Below are 15,350 nucleotides of genomic sequence, written 5' to 3'. Positions count from 1 at the left end.
AACTTGTATTGATGAGAAAACTCCAAAATAGAAAGTCCTTCCAACTCTTACATAAACTCAAAAATGTGTTTAATAATAATATTGCATACAATTAGAAATAAAATATTGGAATTCAGAATGTTTAGATAATGTCCAAAAATATAGTTATGTTCTTGAGAAAAAAATTGTATGTAAAATTGTTTGTGGGAATCTGTAGTCTCCTCAGCCCAGCTTCTAAAAAGTGTGCCACCAAAAAGTCTTTGTTCTGCTCTATAAAGGAGCAATTCAGCCCCCACCTTCTCCTAAAAGTTGGCTGGTTTTCCTCTCTGGTTCTTATAGTCCCACAATAATATCTGGTGACAGATGTATAGAACAAACCTTCAGTCTTCTCCCCTCCCCTAGGAGAGAGGCTGAAAATGAATCCTTGGGACCTCTAATCAAACCTTCACTGACATTCCATCAGTCGGGGGGGATGGGATGTGTTACACATATATACTACACAGATATATATATATATTCTCCCAAAAGTAATCTTAATATAAAAGTTATATCATATAGAAATATCCTAATCAAGAAATATTACAGTATAAAATGTGTAAGCTTACCATGTATGAAATAGATTCTTACAATTCTCCTATTAGTGAAACTTTAGCTCCTCCCCACAGAGATGGGGGAGGGAAGCCAGCTAACCAATTCATGACTAATTACTACCACATGTTACTAGAATGTAGAGAACAAACCCAAGATATATATCCATATACATATGTATTCACATAGACTAACAATAGTCTGTTTATCTCACTTTTCCAAATCTAGAAAAATTGAAATATAATAAATCAATTATTTTATTAAGATCCAACACATTCATACATATGTTAGTAATGATATTAGGTTATGGAAGGCTTCTAACAGGAACATTTCCCTCACTCAGGACAGGAAAGTGGCTTCTTTCCCTTGTGAGACCTCTGATGTGTGTAAAGACTGGACTTCTTCAAAAAACATTTCCTGCAATCAAGACAGGAAAATGGCTTTTCAACCACATGAGACTTCTGATGTCTGACAAGTTTTGATTTTTCTGCAAAACATTTCCCACACTCCGAACAGGAATATGGCTTCTCCCCCGTGTGAGATCTCTGATGTGAGTAAAAACTGGACTTCTGTGAAAAACATTTCCCGCACTCAGGGCAGGAATACGGCTTCTCCCCTGTGTGATATCTTTGATGTGTGTTAAGACTGGACTTCTGTGAAAAACATTTCCCGCACTCAGAACAGGAATACGGCTTCTCCCCCATGTGAGATCTTTGATGTCTGTAAAGATCAGATGTCTGTGAAAAACATTTCCCACAATCAGAACAGAAATATGGCTTCTCCCCTGTGTGAGATCTCTGATGTATGTACAGATTGGACTTATCTGAAAAACATTTCCCGCACTCAGAACAGGAATATGACTTCTCCCCTGTGTGAGATTTCTGATGTTTCTGAAGACTGGACTTCACTGAAAAACATTTCCCGCATTCAGGACACGAATATGGCATTTCCCCCATGTGACATCTCTGATGTTTCTGAAGATTGGCCTTCGCTGAAAAACATACCCCGCACTCAGGACAGGAATACGGCTTTTCCCCTGTGTGAGACCTCTGATGTATGGAAAGACGGGACTTGCATGAAAAACATTTCCCGCACTCAGAACAGGAATACGGCTTCTCCACCGTGTGAGATCTCTGATGTGTGTAAAGATAGTACTTAGTTGAAAAACATTTCCCACACTCAGGACAGGAATACAGCTTCTCTCCCGTGTGAGATCTCTGATGTGCGTAAAGATAGTACTTAGTTGAAAAACATTTCCCACACTCAGGACAGGAATACGGCTTCTCCCCCGTGTGAGATCTCTGATGTGTGTGAAGACCGTATTTCTGTGAAAAACATTTCCCGCACTCAGGACAGGAATATGGCTTCTCCCCCGTGTGAGATCTCTGATGCCTATTAAGACCAAATTTATAACGGAAACATTTCCCACACTCAGGACAGGAATACAGCTTCTCTCCCGTGTGAGATCTCTGATGTGCGTAAAGATAGTACTTAGTTGAAAAACATTTCCCACACTCAGGACAGGAATACGGCTTCTCCCCCGTGTGAGATCTCTGATGTGTGTGAAGACCGTATTTCTTTGAAAAACATTTCCCGCACTCAGGACAGGAATATGGCTTCTCCCCCGTGTGAGATCTCTGATGCCTATTAAGACCAAATTTATAACGGAAACATTTCCCACACTCAGTACAGGAGAACTTCTTCCCTGTTGGAAGGCCGGCCCGGTCCCGCACAGTCTGAGGTTCCTCAGGATACGAGGAATCCGATGGTCCATCTACACTGGGTGGTGCCGGATGGACATTGGAGGGAGACGGGTTTTCTCCTGGATTATACTGTGTGATGTCCTCATCTTCTACTTTCCAGTCTGGAGACAAAGTGAGACAATCCTCGGAGGTTTTCCTCATCTCCCGGCCATGGACTAAAATACAAAGACAAAGAGGATTACTAGACAGGAGCTGATTGGTTCCCCCAAACCAGGACTCCGCCCACATCAGGCAGCTTGGTCTCTGAGGCGCTTACAATTCCACCCTCAAGGGAACTAGGAAATGGCTCCTCTGATCTCCTACCAGGTCATTTCTTTATTCATGGACCTTAGTCAGAGAGTGAGGAAACAACCAGAACTGTCTTTTATAGGAGGGACAGTGATGAGGGGATTATAGGACGAGGGTCCCCACCCCCTCTATCACTCATCGCCATCTTCCCAACACAAGAAGTACTGCACTTCCTTATTTAGTCCATGATTTAGTCATGAAGAACAGCGGGGCTGAGCCCCACCAGAGGTCAGAGAGTGAGGATGGGGGGAGAACAACCAAGATGAAGACTGGACTGATCCTGAAGACCACCATCATTGGGGTATTGACTCCTCCCTCATCACTTTCTGTTTAAGGGTCCAAAGTTGGAGGATGTTATCACATTATTATCACCATGTAAAAGTCTGTGCTCCAATCACATCATCCGATATAAAATGTCCAGCTGGGAGGAAAAGTGTGGAAAAGAAGTAAGGCCGATGTAATGTACAACTTATCATATAGGATACAAAAGTTAGGACTATACAGTATTAGTTTTCTTCTATATTTATCTGGTGATCTAGCCAGTAAATCTGTTGTTTTATAAAGACCATTTACCACTGACAGGGGGCTTACAATGAGCAGCTTTTATTTATTCATGACAAACTTTTCTCCCAAAAGGAAAAAACAGTTTGATGTAAGTGATTATGAAGTGTGATCTGGAGTTTGGCTTCAATTAGTTATTGTTTTTATATCTGCAAATACATCTAACACTCCCCTCCCCCCAGACTGACCATGCTGCTGTCTCCAGAGTTGGGGCGCTCTAATACAGAAGGTGTGTTACTGGCAGATCACCAGGTGAAAACAGGAAAAAAAAGCCAAAGAAAAGGAATGCAGCCGCCACACCCAATGATTGGTAAGCTGCAATATGGGACATTTGTGGTTTAATATCCCTTTAGTTTGGTTGGTGAAATCTCATCCTATGTCCAGTGATAGCAGTGACATCTACTGGCCACAGTGAGACATCACAAGACAACCTAAACTTAGGGAGAAACCAAGTGAAGAACTATACAATCAGCCTGAGCCAAGTACAGCCCAGCCACAAACTAAACCCACATAGTACCTCTATTCAGGACAAGGGGGGCGATACTAATACATAGTGTAAGGATCACTTCAAATTGGTGTTTAGTAATCAGAGATCACTTACAGGGGTTGTAACCCTCAGACATGGAATATGAACAAACATATCCCTCTACAGTGTGTACTTGTCTCACTCCAGAGCAATAAGAGCCATTTCTGTCTGCTGTCTCCTTCCTCTGTGATCAGCAGTTGAGTCCCTTCTGCCAAGTCTTCCTGACACCAGGAGAAAAAAAAGACGACAAGGGAGGGAGCACCAGCACACAGCCTGTGATTGACAACCTCAGCTCTGTTCCTGTGTGAAGGAAGTGTGTCCCTTCCCATCAGTCATCTCTCAGAGCTCACTTCACTGAGCTGTGAAGAGAGTGACTTCAGCTCTCTGCCCCCTTTTTTCTGACTTCTCATACAAGCTGTATAAATTCTGAACTTTGAACAAATATAGAGAAGAGAGTGCTACAGATAAACAGGTACAACGTATGTAGGAGGATTTGTTTTATCTCTGTGTATCACCTGAGGCCAGTCATTGCACTGGGTATATGGAGGGTTTACACCCACTTTAAATATCTACACGAGACAAGATGCAGAGATCCCACACCGCTGCCTCCCATCTCCTGAGACTGCACTCAGTGACTTGGGGCTGAGACACTACAGACATATCCCTCCACCCGGCACAGCCAGCAGACCACAGAGCAAGGAACCCTGGGAGAAATGTTCTGTCAGAGATCTTACTAGACCCGGACATGGGGGAGAAGATCCAAATCACATGTCCCAGGAGCCTAGGTCACATAATGCTGCCAGCTGAGCCCCAGAACCTCCATAAATCCAGTCTAGAGACATAAATTGTGTCTGCAGCACAGAGAAGGAAGATTATCCGAGAGAAATCCAGGAATACAGGACGGGGAACACAGCTCAGGAAAGTGACCAGGGGATTACAGGCTGATATCACCCAGTCCCCGCCCTACTCTGGACCAATCAGTGAGCAGTATGGGTGGAGGAATGGATTTAGTGTTCATGACCCACCTGTGCTGATCTCTGTAGGAGTGTCCTCCTCTATAAATGTCCCCGTTATTCCATCCTCCTCCATAGACTGCTGATCATCCCTCACATACGCCTCTTCTTCTTCTGCTTTCACCTCAAATTCTATATCGATTGGATCTCCACTCTAAATCAAGGAAATGAGAGAAAATATCATCTGTAAAATGTAAGATTTATGATTGTGACATCACACACAAAATCCACACATTGTCTCCCTTCACAGAAGCAGATCACATGTGATATGTGGGTACATTTCCCCTAAATACCGCATGCCATCCTGAAACTGTCCATTTCCTATCCCGTGTTGCGGTATTGACCACAAACACTGAACACGCTCAGTAAATACCGCATGAACAGGCGTTACATTCACAGAAGGAAATAAAGAATGAAATGCATGCGGTCAGTGTTTTTTTACACTACACTGTTTGGTGAATGAATAGGGGGACTATGTACTCTATACTCATTCACATTGTGGGGGGGCCGGGATCTGGGGGCCTCCTTGTTAAAAGTGGTTTCCAGATTCCAAAAAGCCCCCCACCCACAGCCCAGGGTTGTGAAGAAGGGACCCTTGTCCCCATTGACATGTGGACAAGGTGCTTTTGGGAGGGCAGAGCGTCCCTGCCCTGAAGCACCCACCCCATGTTGAGGGTATGTGGCCTGGTATGGTTCAGGAGGAAGGTGGGCACTCACTAAGGGTCTGGTATTGATTTTTGAGGGGAACCCACACTTTTTTTATTATTTTGGTATCAGGGTTCCCCTCAAAATCCATACCAGACCTGTCACAGCTGTCAGCGGGGAACTTGGCAGCCGTCTGCTCCTTGTTTACTGGTTGTTGGGGACACTGGCGGCTGCCCTCTCCTTAACAACAAGCTATTTACAAGTGTTGCTATGGACACCAGTGGTAAATTACCCGCAGGATTCACTACTAAAAAACAGAATGCAGCATCTTACTACATACTGGGATACGGGAAGATACCGCTTTGTGATTGGAGCCCATACTCTCTACAAGTCCATGTTCTAGATTCTCCATCCCACCAACCTTGTAATAGTGAGGGATGGTGTGACCTTCCTGTGTGGAATCCCGGGAATACAGAGGACGGGGACATCTCTCTGGTGGGTTCCTGGTATTAGGTGGCTCCATCATATCCTTGTGTCCTTCTGAAAACTCCTCCATCACTCCATACTCCTCATCCTCCTCTTTATACTCTTCTTTAACATCAATATTATCATCCCCGAGGATTCCACTCTGAAAGATATAATAAAACATTCATTGTAACAAACATGCTGTGTATAAATCACAACTACCAATAATTGTCATCATCTACCTGATGATGGTGAGGGATGGTGTGACCTTCCTGTGTGGAATCCCGGGAATACAGAGGACGGGGACATCTCTCTGGTGGGTTCCCATGACTGGATCCATCTGTAGGAAACACACACACTGACTGAATCCATTGTTTCTATGTGTTTATCAGATGATGGGGGATCTAGGTGGATCCTCCGTACTGCTCTCTCCTTTACAATAAAGTCTCCTCTTACCCGGTGATGTGAGGGGCGGCTGATTGTCCATCATGACGTCCTTGTAGAGATCCTTGTGTCCTTCTAAATACTCCCACTCCTCCATGGAGAAATAGACAGTGACACCCTGACACCTTATAGGAACCTGACACACACAATGATACAGTCACCATCCAGACACATCCCTTGTCTGTTACTGGAGAATGTCCCAGAATTCCCGGCACCGCTCACCTCTCCTGTCAGCAGCTCCATCATCTTCTTGGTGACTTCTAGAATCTTCTGTGTCTTCTGTCTTGTAGGGATCAGGGATGGAGGTGGGGGGATGGTGATGGGATTCTGGATTCTCGAGGATCTTGTGGTCATACGATGAGATCTCCTTCTGGTGTCATTGTCGGTAGATTTCTTCATGACTCCTGTACAGTTCTGTGTGATACAAAGATCAATCTCACTCTCCCATAATCCCTCACTTCTATGGTCAGCTCTAGATTTATTCTCCAGGGATTGGCCACAATGTGCCGACTCAGCAAAGGACAGACATCTCCATCCAATGATATGATGACAATGGGGTCAGATTTATAGCTCCTTCTAGAAGTCATATAATAGAGTCACTAATGGTTTACTAGTAAGGCTCACTGACCCACCAGGAAATGTCACCCGTGGATTTAGTGGTCAGTGGGCGTGGCATGCAGGTAATCATGGGTCTCCCTGATTGGACTAAAGCTGAGATTGTTCTCTTCTATAACCAATGCCGCCATCTTGTGCTATAACCAAATCTCATAGAGTCCGGACACTTTATGTATTCATAGTACTTGTGTGGATGTCGTTATTGATTACAGAACATCAGAAGACTTCAAGTGACTCTGAATACCTCCCAGTGTACAGCCCAGTCAGATTTAACCCCTTCATTACACTCACCTCTCCAGTCAGCAGGCTGAGAATCTCCAGGGTGAGCTTCAATATCGTCTCATTCCGGGGAAATTCCTTCCTTACAATCTTCACAAAACCCAAAGTCTGCTGATTGTCCATCATGACGTCCTTGTAGAGGTCCTTGTGTCCTTCTAAATACTCCCACTCCTCCATGGAGAAATAGACAGTGACACCCTGACACCTTATAGGAACCTGACACACACAATGATACAGTCACCATCCAGACACATCCCTTGTCTGTTACTGGAGAATGTCCCAGAATTCCTGGCACCGCTCACCTCTCCTGTCAGCAGATGGACCATCATGGTGGTCAGTTCCAGAATCTTCTGCTCTTTCTCCCTCTCAGGTATCAGAGAATGAGATGGAGGCACCATGGTGAGGCTCTGGGTTCTGCTCCATCCTCCTGAGATTGGCTCCCCACTAGACTTCTTCTTTACAACATAATCCTACAGATCAGGAGACAAATAAAACAATATCAACCACCTGACATCATCTAAATGTGTGCAAAAATAAAATGGTCTATTGACCAGAATAGACAAGAGTGATGTCATGTGACCTCCCAGAATCCTCCTCACCTCTCCGGTCAGGTCTGTGTTTTATTAATAGAGATGAGAGTGATGTCATGTGACCTCCCAGAATCCTCCTCACCTCTCCGGTCAGCAGGTAGATGATCTCCAGGGTGAGGTTTAGTATCTTCTCAGTCATGTGACTCCGGTCCTCCTCCATCCTCATTGGTGCCATCATGTGATCTATACAGGTCTCCTTGTAGACGGATAACTTTGGGAAATGAAAGTAAGAATGATTTGGATGGTATTGGTCACACAATAATAGGATGTGGATGTGAGGGGGGAATAGGAGGGTTGCTGGACATTGAAGAACTACTCCCCCCATGGGAAGACATTTTGTTTGGACTGTTTAGTGTTTACTACAATTTTGAGGTCCGGGGCCCCTTTTCTCTGTTGGGTTTGTTTGGTCTCTGAACTGGTTTTGATGAGTTTTAGATCTGCAGACAAGGAATGATAAATCTGATCCTTCCTATGACTAGTTTGCTCTGAGGCAGTGCTGTGAGGTCAATGTCGGCTCATCATGCAGGGATGGTCACTTTACATCACCCGACGCCCGGGACAAGTAGTTCTGGGTGCCGGGCAAGTATTGTGTTTAATCTTTATCCCTGCTGAGGGCAAGCCGCAGGGCTCTCCTTTCAGGTGCCAGCCTCTGCCACCCCGTCTGTGTGAACCTCTCCTGTACCTACTATGCTTCCCCGGCTCTGCTTGCCCATCTGTGGGCCCAGGTCAGCGGGTGTCGGAGGGTAGAGGGGATGGAGGAGAGCGGACACATTCACTCCCTTCTTGTCCTGACCCAGAAGTGACGTTATGACCGATTTCCCGACCATCGAGGCCGGCAAAGAATGTAATGCGGTGCGATGTGCTCTACATTACATCCAATGGAGTACAGGGGAGACATTGGGGGTCTTTTAGACCCTGGATGTCTCAATAAAGAGAACCTGTCATCAAACGTCATCTCATAGAGGACTTTGTCCCCTTAAGTAAAAATGTTTTTTTTAAATGCAAAGAATTAAAGTTATAACCAAGTACATAACTCCTCCCTTTAAAAAATTTTAAGGCCCCCCCCTCCCCCACATATATGCACGCCCAAACGTAAGAGCACACGCTGGAGCGCCTACACGTGATAACATTGATTGTGATACACGTTACATATCGCCGGTCACACCAGAATGAGAGGATAATTCTAGGAGCAGACCTCCTCCGTACTCTATACTGATGACCTAGAAGGGGCTATAAATGTGTCACCTATAGATAATACCGGGGACTAAAGGTTGTCACCATTTCAGCACACACAACTTAAGGTTTGACATGTTGGATATCTATTTACTCGCTGCAACCTCGGCTTTTATATTTTTACACATAAATGGGTCATTTATTGCTTTTTGTGCCCTGAAATCAGCTTAAGTGTATTTTTTACTGACATTTGGCATTTCATAGACTTTGTGATAATATTTTGTGACATAAAAATTAGAACTGCCGCTATTTTATTCTCTAAAGTCTCTACTTTCAGAAAATTGATATTTTGGGGGTTTTGTGTCATCTTCAGGATAAAATGATTTTTTAAATGTGCAAAAAATGCCAAAATGGCTCTGGGAGTGAAAGGGAGAAAGGATAAACAGGACACTCCCCTTTCCTGAGGAGCAGCCAATCAGTTCTCATTACACTGCAAGGAATCTCCCCTCCCTGCTAGTCCCCGGGTGTGGTGCTGGAGACAGGCGGGGGAGGGGAGGAGGAGATAAACAGAACAATGTTACACATATTAAATGTTTTAGTCGCTATAAAGCTCCTTTCATTTTTGAAACCCCAGATATTCCTAAAAGAGCCTCAGATTTATATACATTTTCTGTTACAAAGGAATGTTTTCTTCCTCCTGAGCAGCAATGTAAGGGGCTCTATGCTCCATACTCCTGACCCCGGCACTCCATCATTGTGTTGGCTGCATAGTGTAATGATTGCCCATTGGCTGCCTGTGTAGTGTCATCATTGCCCTTTGTAGGCCATGTATGGTCAGGATGGTCCTTGTCTTGTCTATTTATTGTCAGTGCTGTTTGTTTAGAGGACCATATTACTAGAATTTATCTCCACAATGAGGAGAATGTTCCGGCCCCGGAAGTGGGGGAATGTTCTGCCCCTGAAGGGGTTACTCTGGGTTCCCACACTATATATGTGTGTATCATCATCTGCTGGAGATAAAAGACATCACAGTGACTGTCAGGAATGGACTTGCCAGTAATGGTGGGACTCACCTGCCTTGTGGGCTGCAGTACCAGGGCTGGCCAGCGGGTGTTCCCGGCAATCAGAGACTCAACCTTGCATCCAGCCAAACACCTGAAGCTGATTACGGAGGTGTATTTAAGGGATGGCCAGACCTGCAGTCTCTGCCTTGGTGTGTGTTTTTCCTGGGCCCTGTATCTTGTTACCTGCATCCCTGTTCCTGTCTGACTGATTCGTTGCTGACCCTGCCTGATTCCGGACCTCTGCTGACTTCTCCTGTTTCATCCCTGGCTTGTGACCCCGACCATTCTCTGCCTGACCCCCTATTCCTACCTAAAATAAAATCATATAGTGTTGCGCTCCCAAACCTCCAATTAATAAATTATTATTTAAATCATTTAAATCACTTAATTTCTATCCTAAAGATAGTATGATAAGAGAAATGTGTAAAAAAAATCAATAATTAAAAATAATATCTGTAATTAATCATAAATTTTAAATTTATACTTTGTATCAATTCAAATTAACCTTGTGCATAAATAAATGAAACCAATAAAAATGAAAAATGAGAAAATTTGTAATGAAAAAATGTCCCATATAATAAAAGTGACTTTGTGCTGAAAAATCTTCAATCTATATTGATTATATATCCGTGACTGCTTGTGAATCCTCCCAAGAGTGAAGATGTACGCTCACCTCATTGGAAGCCTGCAATTAGGCTATATAAGCATTCGGTTCTCCTCCTTTGGAACCTATTTGTTAGGAACTCTTGCTTTGAGATAATAGATATCCGTAATGAACGATATCTGCTTTGGGATGAATCGCTTCTCCAGAGGATGCAACTCCTCTATGTTCTCATCTCCATGCGGTTCTCCACATATAAAAAAGATCTCGACATGGTGCTTTATCTTTTATAAAGATCGGCTTTATTTGCTCAAAATATGGCACTCACATATATTGTATTCAGACAGTGGTAACTCGAATGCGATCCGAGACTTCCACTGACTGTCGGAGCTGTGCACCCGTGGTCCGGCAACACGAACTGACTCCCTCCGAGTGACGTTACAGTCCCACCCCTACGCGTTACGCCACTGGTCACGTGGCTTCATCAGATGAAGCCACGTGACCAGTGGCGTAACGCGTAGGGGTGGGACTGTAACGTCACTCGGAGGGAGTCAGTTCGTGTTGCCGGACCACGGGTGCACAGCTCCGACAGTCAGTGGAAGTCTCGGATCGCATTCGAGTTACCACTGTCTGAATACAATATATGTGAGTGCCATATTTTGAGCAAATAAAGCCGATCTTTATAAAAGATAAAGCACCATGTCGAGATCTTTTTTATATGTGGAGAACCGCATGGAGATGAGAACATAGAGGAGTTGCATCCTCTGGAGAAGCGATTCATCCCAAAGCAGATATCGTTCATTACGGATATCTATTATCTCAAAGCAAGAGTTCCTAACAAATAGGTTCCAAAGGAGGAGAACCGAATGCTTATATAGCCTAATTGCAGGCTTCCAATGAGGTGAGCGTACATCTTCACTCTTGGGAGGATTCACAAGCAGTCACGGATATATAATCAATATAGATTGAAGATTTTTCAGCACAAAGTCACTTTTATTATATGGGACATTTTTTCATTACAAATTTTCTCATTTTTCATTTTTATTGGTTTCATTTATTTATGCACAAGGTTAATTTGAATTGATACAAAGTATAAATTTAAAATTTATGATTAATTACAGATATTATTTTTAATTATTGATTTTTTTACACATTTCTCTTATCATACTATCTTTAGGATAGAAATTAAGTGATTTAAATGATTTAAATAATAATTTATTAATTGGAGGTTTGGGAGCGCAACACTATATGATTTTATTTTACGTTTTGCCACATTGGTAGTTATGTGCTAGAGATTTGCGATCCAACTCAAAAGTGTTTAATAAGGAGTTTTTTCTGCTTTCTGGCTCGCAAGATACTTCAAATACCCTATTCCTACCTGCCCGATTGTTATTGACCCAGGCTGCCTGACAACGCTTGCATTGTATGTACTGTTATCAGTGGGTGGTTTGGTTCGTTTGCACTGTGTTATGTTTTAGTATTGCACTGCGTTTATGTTTGTATTGTTAGTCTTTAATAAATTATATTGTTTATAACTTATCTGAAGCCTGCGTTTCCCTGCGTCAGTCACATACCTCTGGTCACACCCCGGAGCCCTGACAGTGACTATGGAGGAAGAGGACGGACGTGACTATGGAGGAAGAGGACGGACGTGACTATGGAGGAAGAGGACGGACGTGACTATGGAGGAAGAGGACGGACGTGACTATGGAGGAAGAGGACGGACGTGACTATGGAGGAAGAGGACGGACACGACTATGGAGGAAGAGGACGGACACGACTATGGAGGAAGAGGACGGACACGACTATGGAGGAAGAGGACGGACACGACTATGGAGGAAGAGGACGGACACGACTATGGAGGAAGAGGACGGATGTGACTATGGAGGAAGAGGACGGACGTGACTATGGAGGAAGAGGACGGACGTGACTATGGAGGAAGAGGACGGACATGACGGTGAGGTTACTGGGTGTAAATAGGAAATAACATCTTATTACCTCCTCTGCTGCCACGTCCACCAATGTCTCTGATCTGCTTCCTCCCCACTCACCTCTCGGAATGGCCTGTCTACCTGACATCACTTCCTGTCTGTACCTGACATCACTTCCTATCTGTATCCCATAGAGAAGTCCTGTCTGGGGAGAAATGAGATCACCATCTTGTGGAGTTCAGAGGAACTGCAGCCCCGAGAAACATCCCCTAATAACCATTCCAGCATTGTATCTACCTTACAGAGATACCAGGGAAGATCAAAAAGAACTAAAAAAAGTAAGAAACAATAAACCTAACTCTTATGCAACCAACTGTTTAAATAATATATTTTACTACAGATAGAAAAGTCTTAAAGACACAGAACACAAGATACAAACAAAATACATAATAAAACAGAGACCTCCAATACAGATCTTTTTGGGTAAAAAAAATGCAAAAATACATCGTAAAGTATAATAATATCTATCAATCCTCTCATAATGAGGATGTTAGACATAAATGACAAGGATGTAATGGTCACAGAGGAATGGTGGTGGAGATCTCTCACAGTAAGAACACTTCCTTGAATGGTTCTATAAATAAAGAATGAATCCTGGAGGGAATAAAGCTGTAAAGCAATAAATAATATATAAACTGGGCCATCCACTTCATCCATAAAGACATTGTGATTGAAGATCTTCTAGATCACATAGAAGGAGGACTCATCCATGATTTCATACATTTGTTTGGAAGGATAGAACAATCCTCAGAAGGGAACATGTAGGATGACATGTAACTATGTGATCGTTCATTAAAACTTTTGGACCCATTTTGGTGATCCTCGTTGTGCTGGTGACATTCTCCCTTGCTGATTCTATTCGGTTCCAGCCGATGGTCGCTGCAGCCATTTGTAATGCAGGAACGTGTGCGTTTGGATTGTACACTTGCATGTTGATACATTTGTGATGCGTTTTTACCGCATTTTGTTCAGCTCTTTTTTTTTTGTCTTTTTCAAAGTGGAATTTTTTTTTTTGCTGGGCAGAATAAAAATGCAAAAACACACCACCATGCATTTCAGCAGATTCTCCATTGAATTCTATTGCATTTTGCTTTTTAAAAAGTCCCCGACCCTTTCCAAAAACACAGCAGTTCAAAAAAGCCTAGATGTGAACATGGCCCATAGGAAACCATGTTAAGTGGACTGTTGTGTGTTTCTGAAAACAGAAAGTACTAACATACACGTTGGTGTGAATGGAGCCCAAATAATCATTCCTGTAAAATATCTGCCTTACACGGCTACCAGGGAAATTCATATATAACACAAGATATGGAAGAACAAATCATTCTAGCTCTTATGGAACCAACACTTTAACAAAGATATTTTATTACATATAGAAGACAAATTAAAACAGATTACCTCTGAAATCAAATCTTTTTGGTGAAGAAAATGTAAAAATATTCTTTAAAGTATAACAATATCTATCAATCCACTGATAATGAAAATGTTAGACATAAATGACAAGGATGTAATGGTCACAGAGGAATGGTGGTGGAGATCTCTCAAAGTAAGAACACTTCCTTGAATGGTTCTATAAATAAAGAATGAATCCTGGAGGGAATAAAGCTGTAAAGCAATAAATAATATATAAACTGGGCCATCCACTTCATCCATAAAGACATTGTGATTGAAGATCTTCTAGATCACATAGAAGGAGGACTCATCCATGATTTCATACATTTGTTTGGAAGGATAGAACAATCCTCAGAAGGGAACATGTAGGATGACAGGAAAGGCTCCTGACTGGTGAGATCCTCCAAACATAATGATGACATCCATGAACTGGAGCGAGCTCGTTGGGGTGATAAAGCCAATCTGGAAACACTGTGTAGACGTTCTCCAAGAACTCAGCACACTCCAGGTGTGGAGAAAGTCTCCAGGTGGGTTTAGCCTGTCATTTATCATAGGTAGAAATGTCCACACATGGACTTCCACAGGGACCCCCGAGACTACATGTAGAACCTGTACAGTGTCCCCTGTAATGAACTGCTTCCCACCAGGCCTATAGCAGAATGACAACTGAGCGGGATCTTTCCCATCCTGGGAGGACATCATATGAAGTCCTCCAAGTCTAGTGGCTCTGCTATATCTTGATATGTCACCTGCTGTGTCCACCAAATGACAGATCATTTTATCTGGCCAGCCCAGTACCATGTGATTGCTATGACCAATCACAGTGATCATATGACAGTTGTACACAATGAATGGCTTTCATTCATAACCATTCATTGTGTACTATTGTGATGGTCTCTGTGATTTGTCACTGGCTCACTACCTCTGCTGGAAATTTATTCCAAGCATCTACTACTCTTTCAGTAAAATAATACTTTCTGAGATTAGTTGTGAACTTTCCTCCAGTTAGTTGGAGGTCATGTCCCGTGTTCTTCATTTTGGTTTTATATTGAAAATCCTGCCCTCCTGAACCTTCTTCACTCCCTTGTTGTATGTAAAGGTTTCAGTCATGTCTCCCCTTTCCCTTCTCTCCTCCAGACTGGACATGTTACGTTCCTGAAGTCTCTCCTGATATCACTATTTGTATTCCCCGTCTCTGGACTCGTTCTATCTTATCAATACCTTTATGTAAGTGAGGTCTCCAGAACTGGACACAGTATTCTACATGAGGTTGCTGGTGACCCCTCTAGTGATATAAAGATCTATCTAGAGGAATCAGGACCTCCTTCCTCCTGCCGGGGACCCCTCTAGTGATATAAAGATCTATATAGAGG

At 43.1% G+C, this 15,350-nt stretch overlaps 2 protein-coding genes across 2 annotated transcripts in view; both read right to left on the bottom strand.

Moving 5' to 3' along the window:
- Positions 1–810: 810 nt before the first annotated feature.
- LOC149451655 (uncharacterized) overlaps positions 811–15,350 on the bottom strand; it is a 59,587-nt gene continuing 45,047 nt past the window's right edge. Inside the window, 4 exon segments of the mRNA XM_089690354.1 lie at positions 811–928; positions 930–2,485; positions 4,731–4,872; positions 5,785–5,976. Of these exon segments, the coding sequence (XP_089546480.1) occupies positions 872–928; positions 930–2,485; positions 4,731–4,872; positions 5,785–5,976 (1,947 nt within the window). The 3' untranslated portion in view covers positions 811–871.
- Positions 7,339–7,916, bottom strand: LOC149451656 (oocyte zinc finger protein XlCOF29-like). Its single transcript, XM_089690358.1, has 2 exons — positions 7,839–7,916; positions 7,339–7,636 (listed from the first exon to the last, which is right to left on the bottom strand). The coding sequence occupies exons 1-2, from the start codon at positions 7,914–7,916 to the stop codon at positions 7,373–7,375; spliced, it is 342 nt and encodes a 113-aa protein (XP_089546484.1). The 3' UTR covers positions 7,339–7,372.

This window comes from Staurois parvus, unplaced genomic scaffold (genome assembly GCF_062004578.1).
Source record: "Staurois parvus isolate SC_StPar_1 unplaced genomic scaffold, SC_StPar_1.0 ptg000526l, whole genome shotgun sequence".
Lineage (NCBI taxonomy): Eukaryota > Metazoa > Chordata > Amphibia > Anura > Ranidae > Staurois > Staurois parvus.
This window is presented reverse-complemented; position numbering and strand designations above follow the sequence as displayed.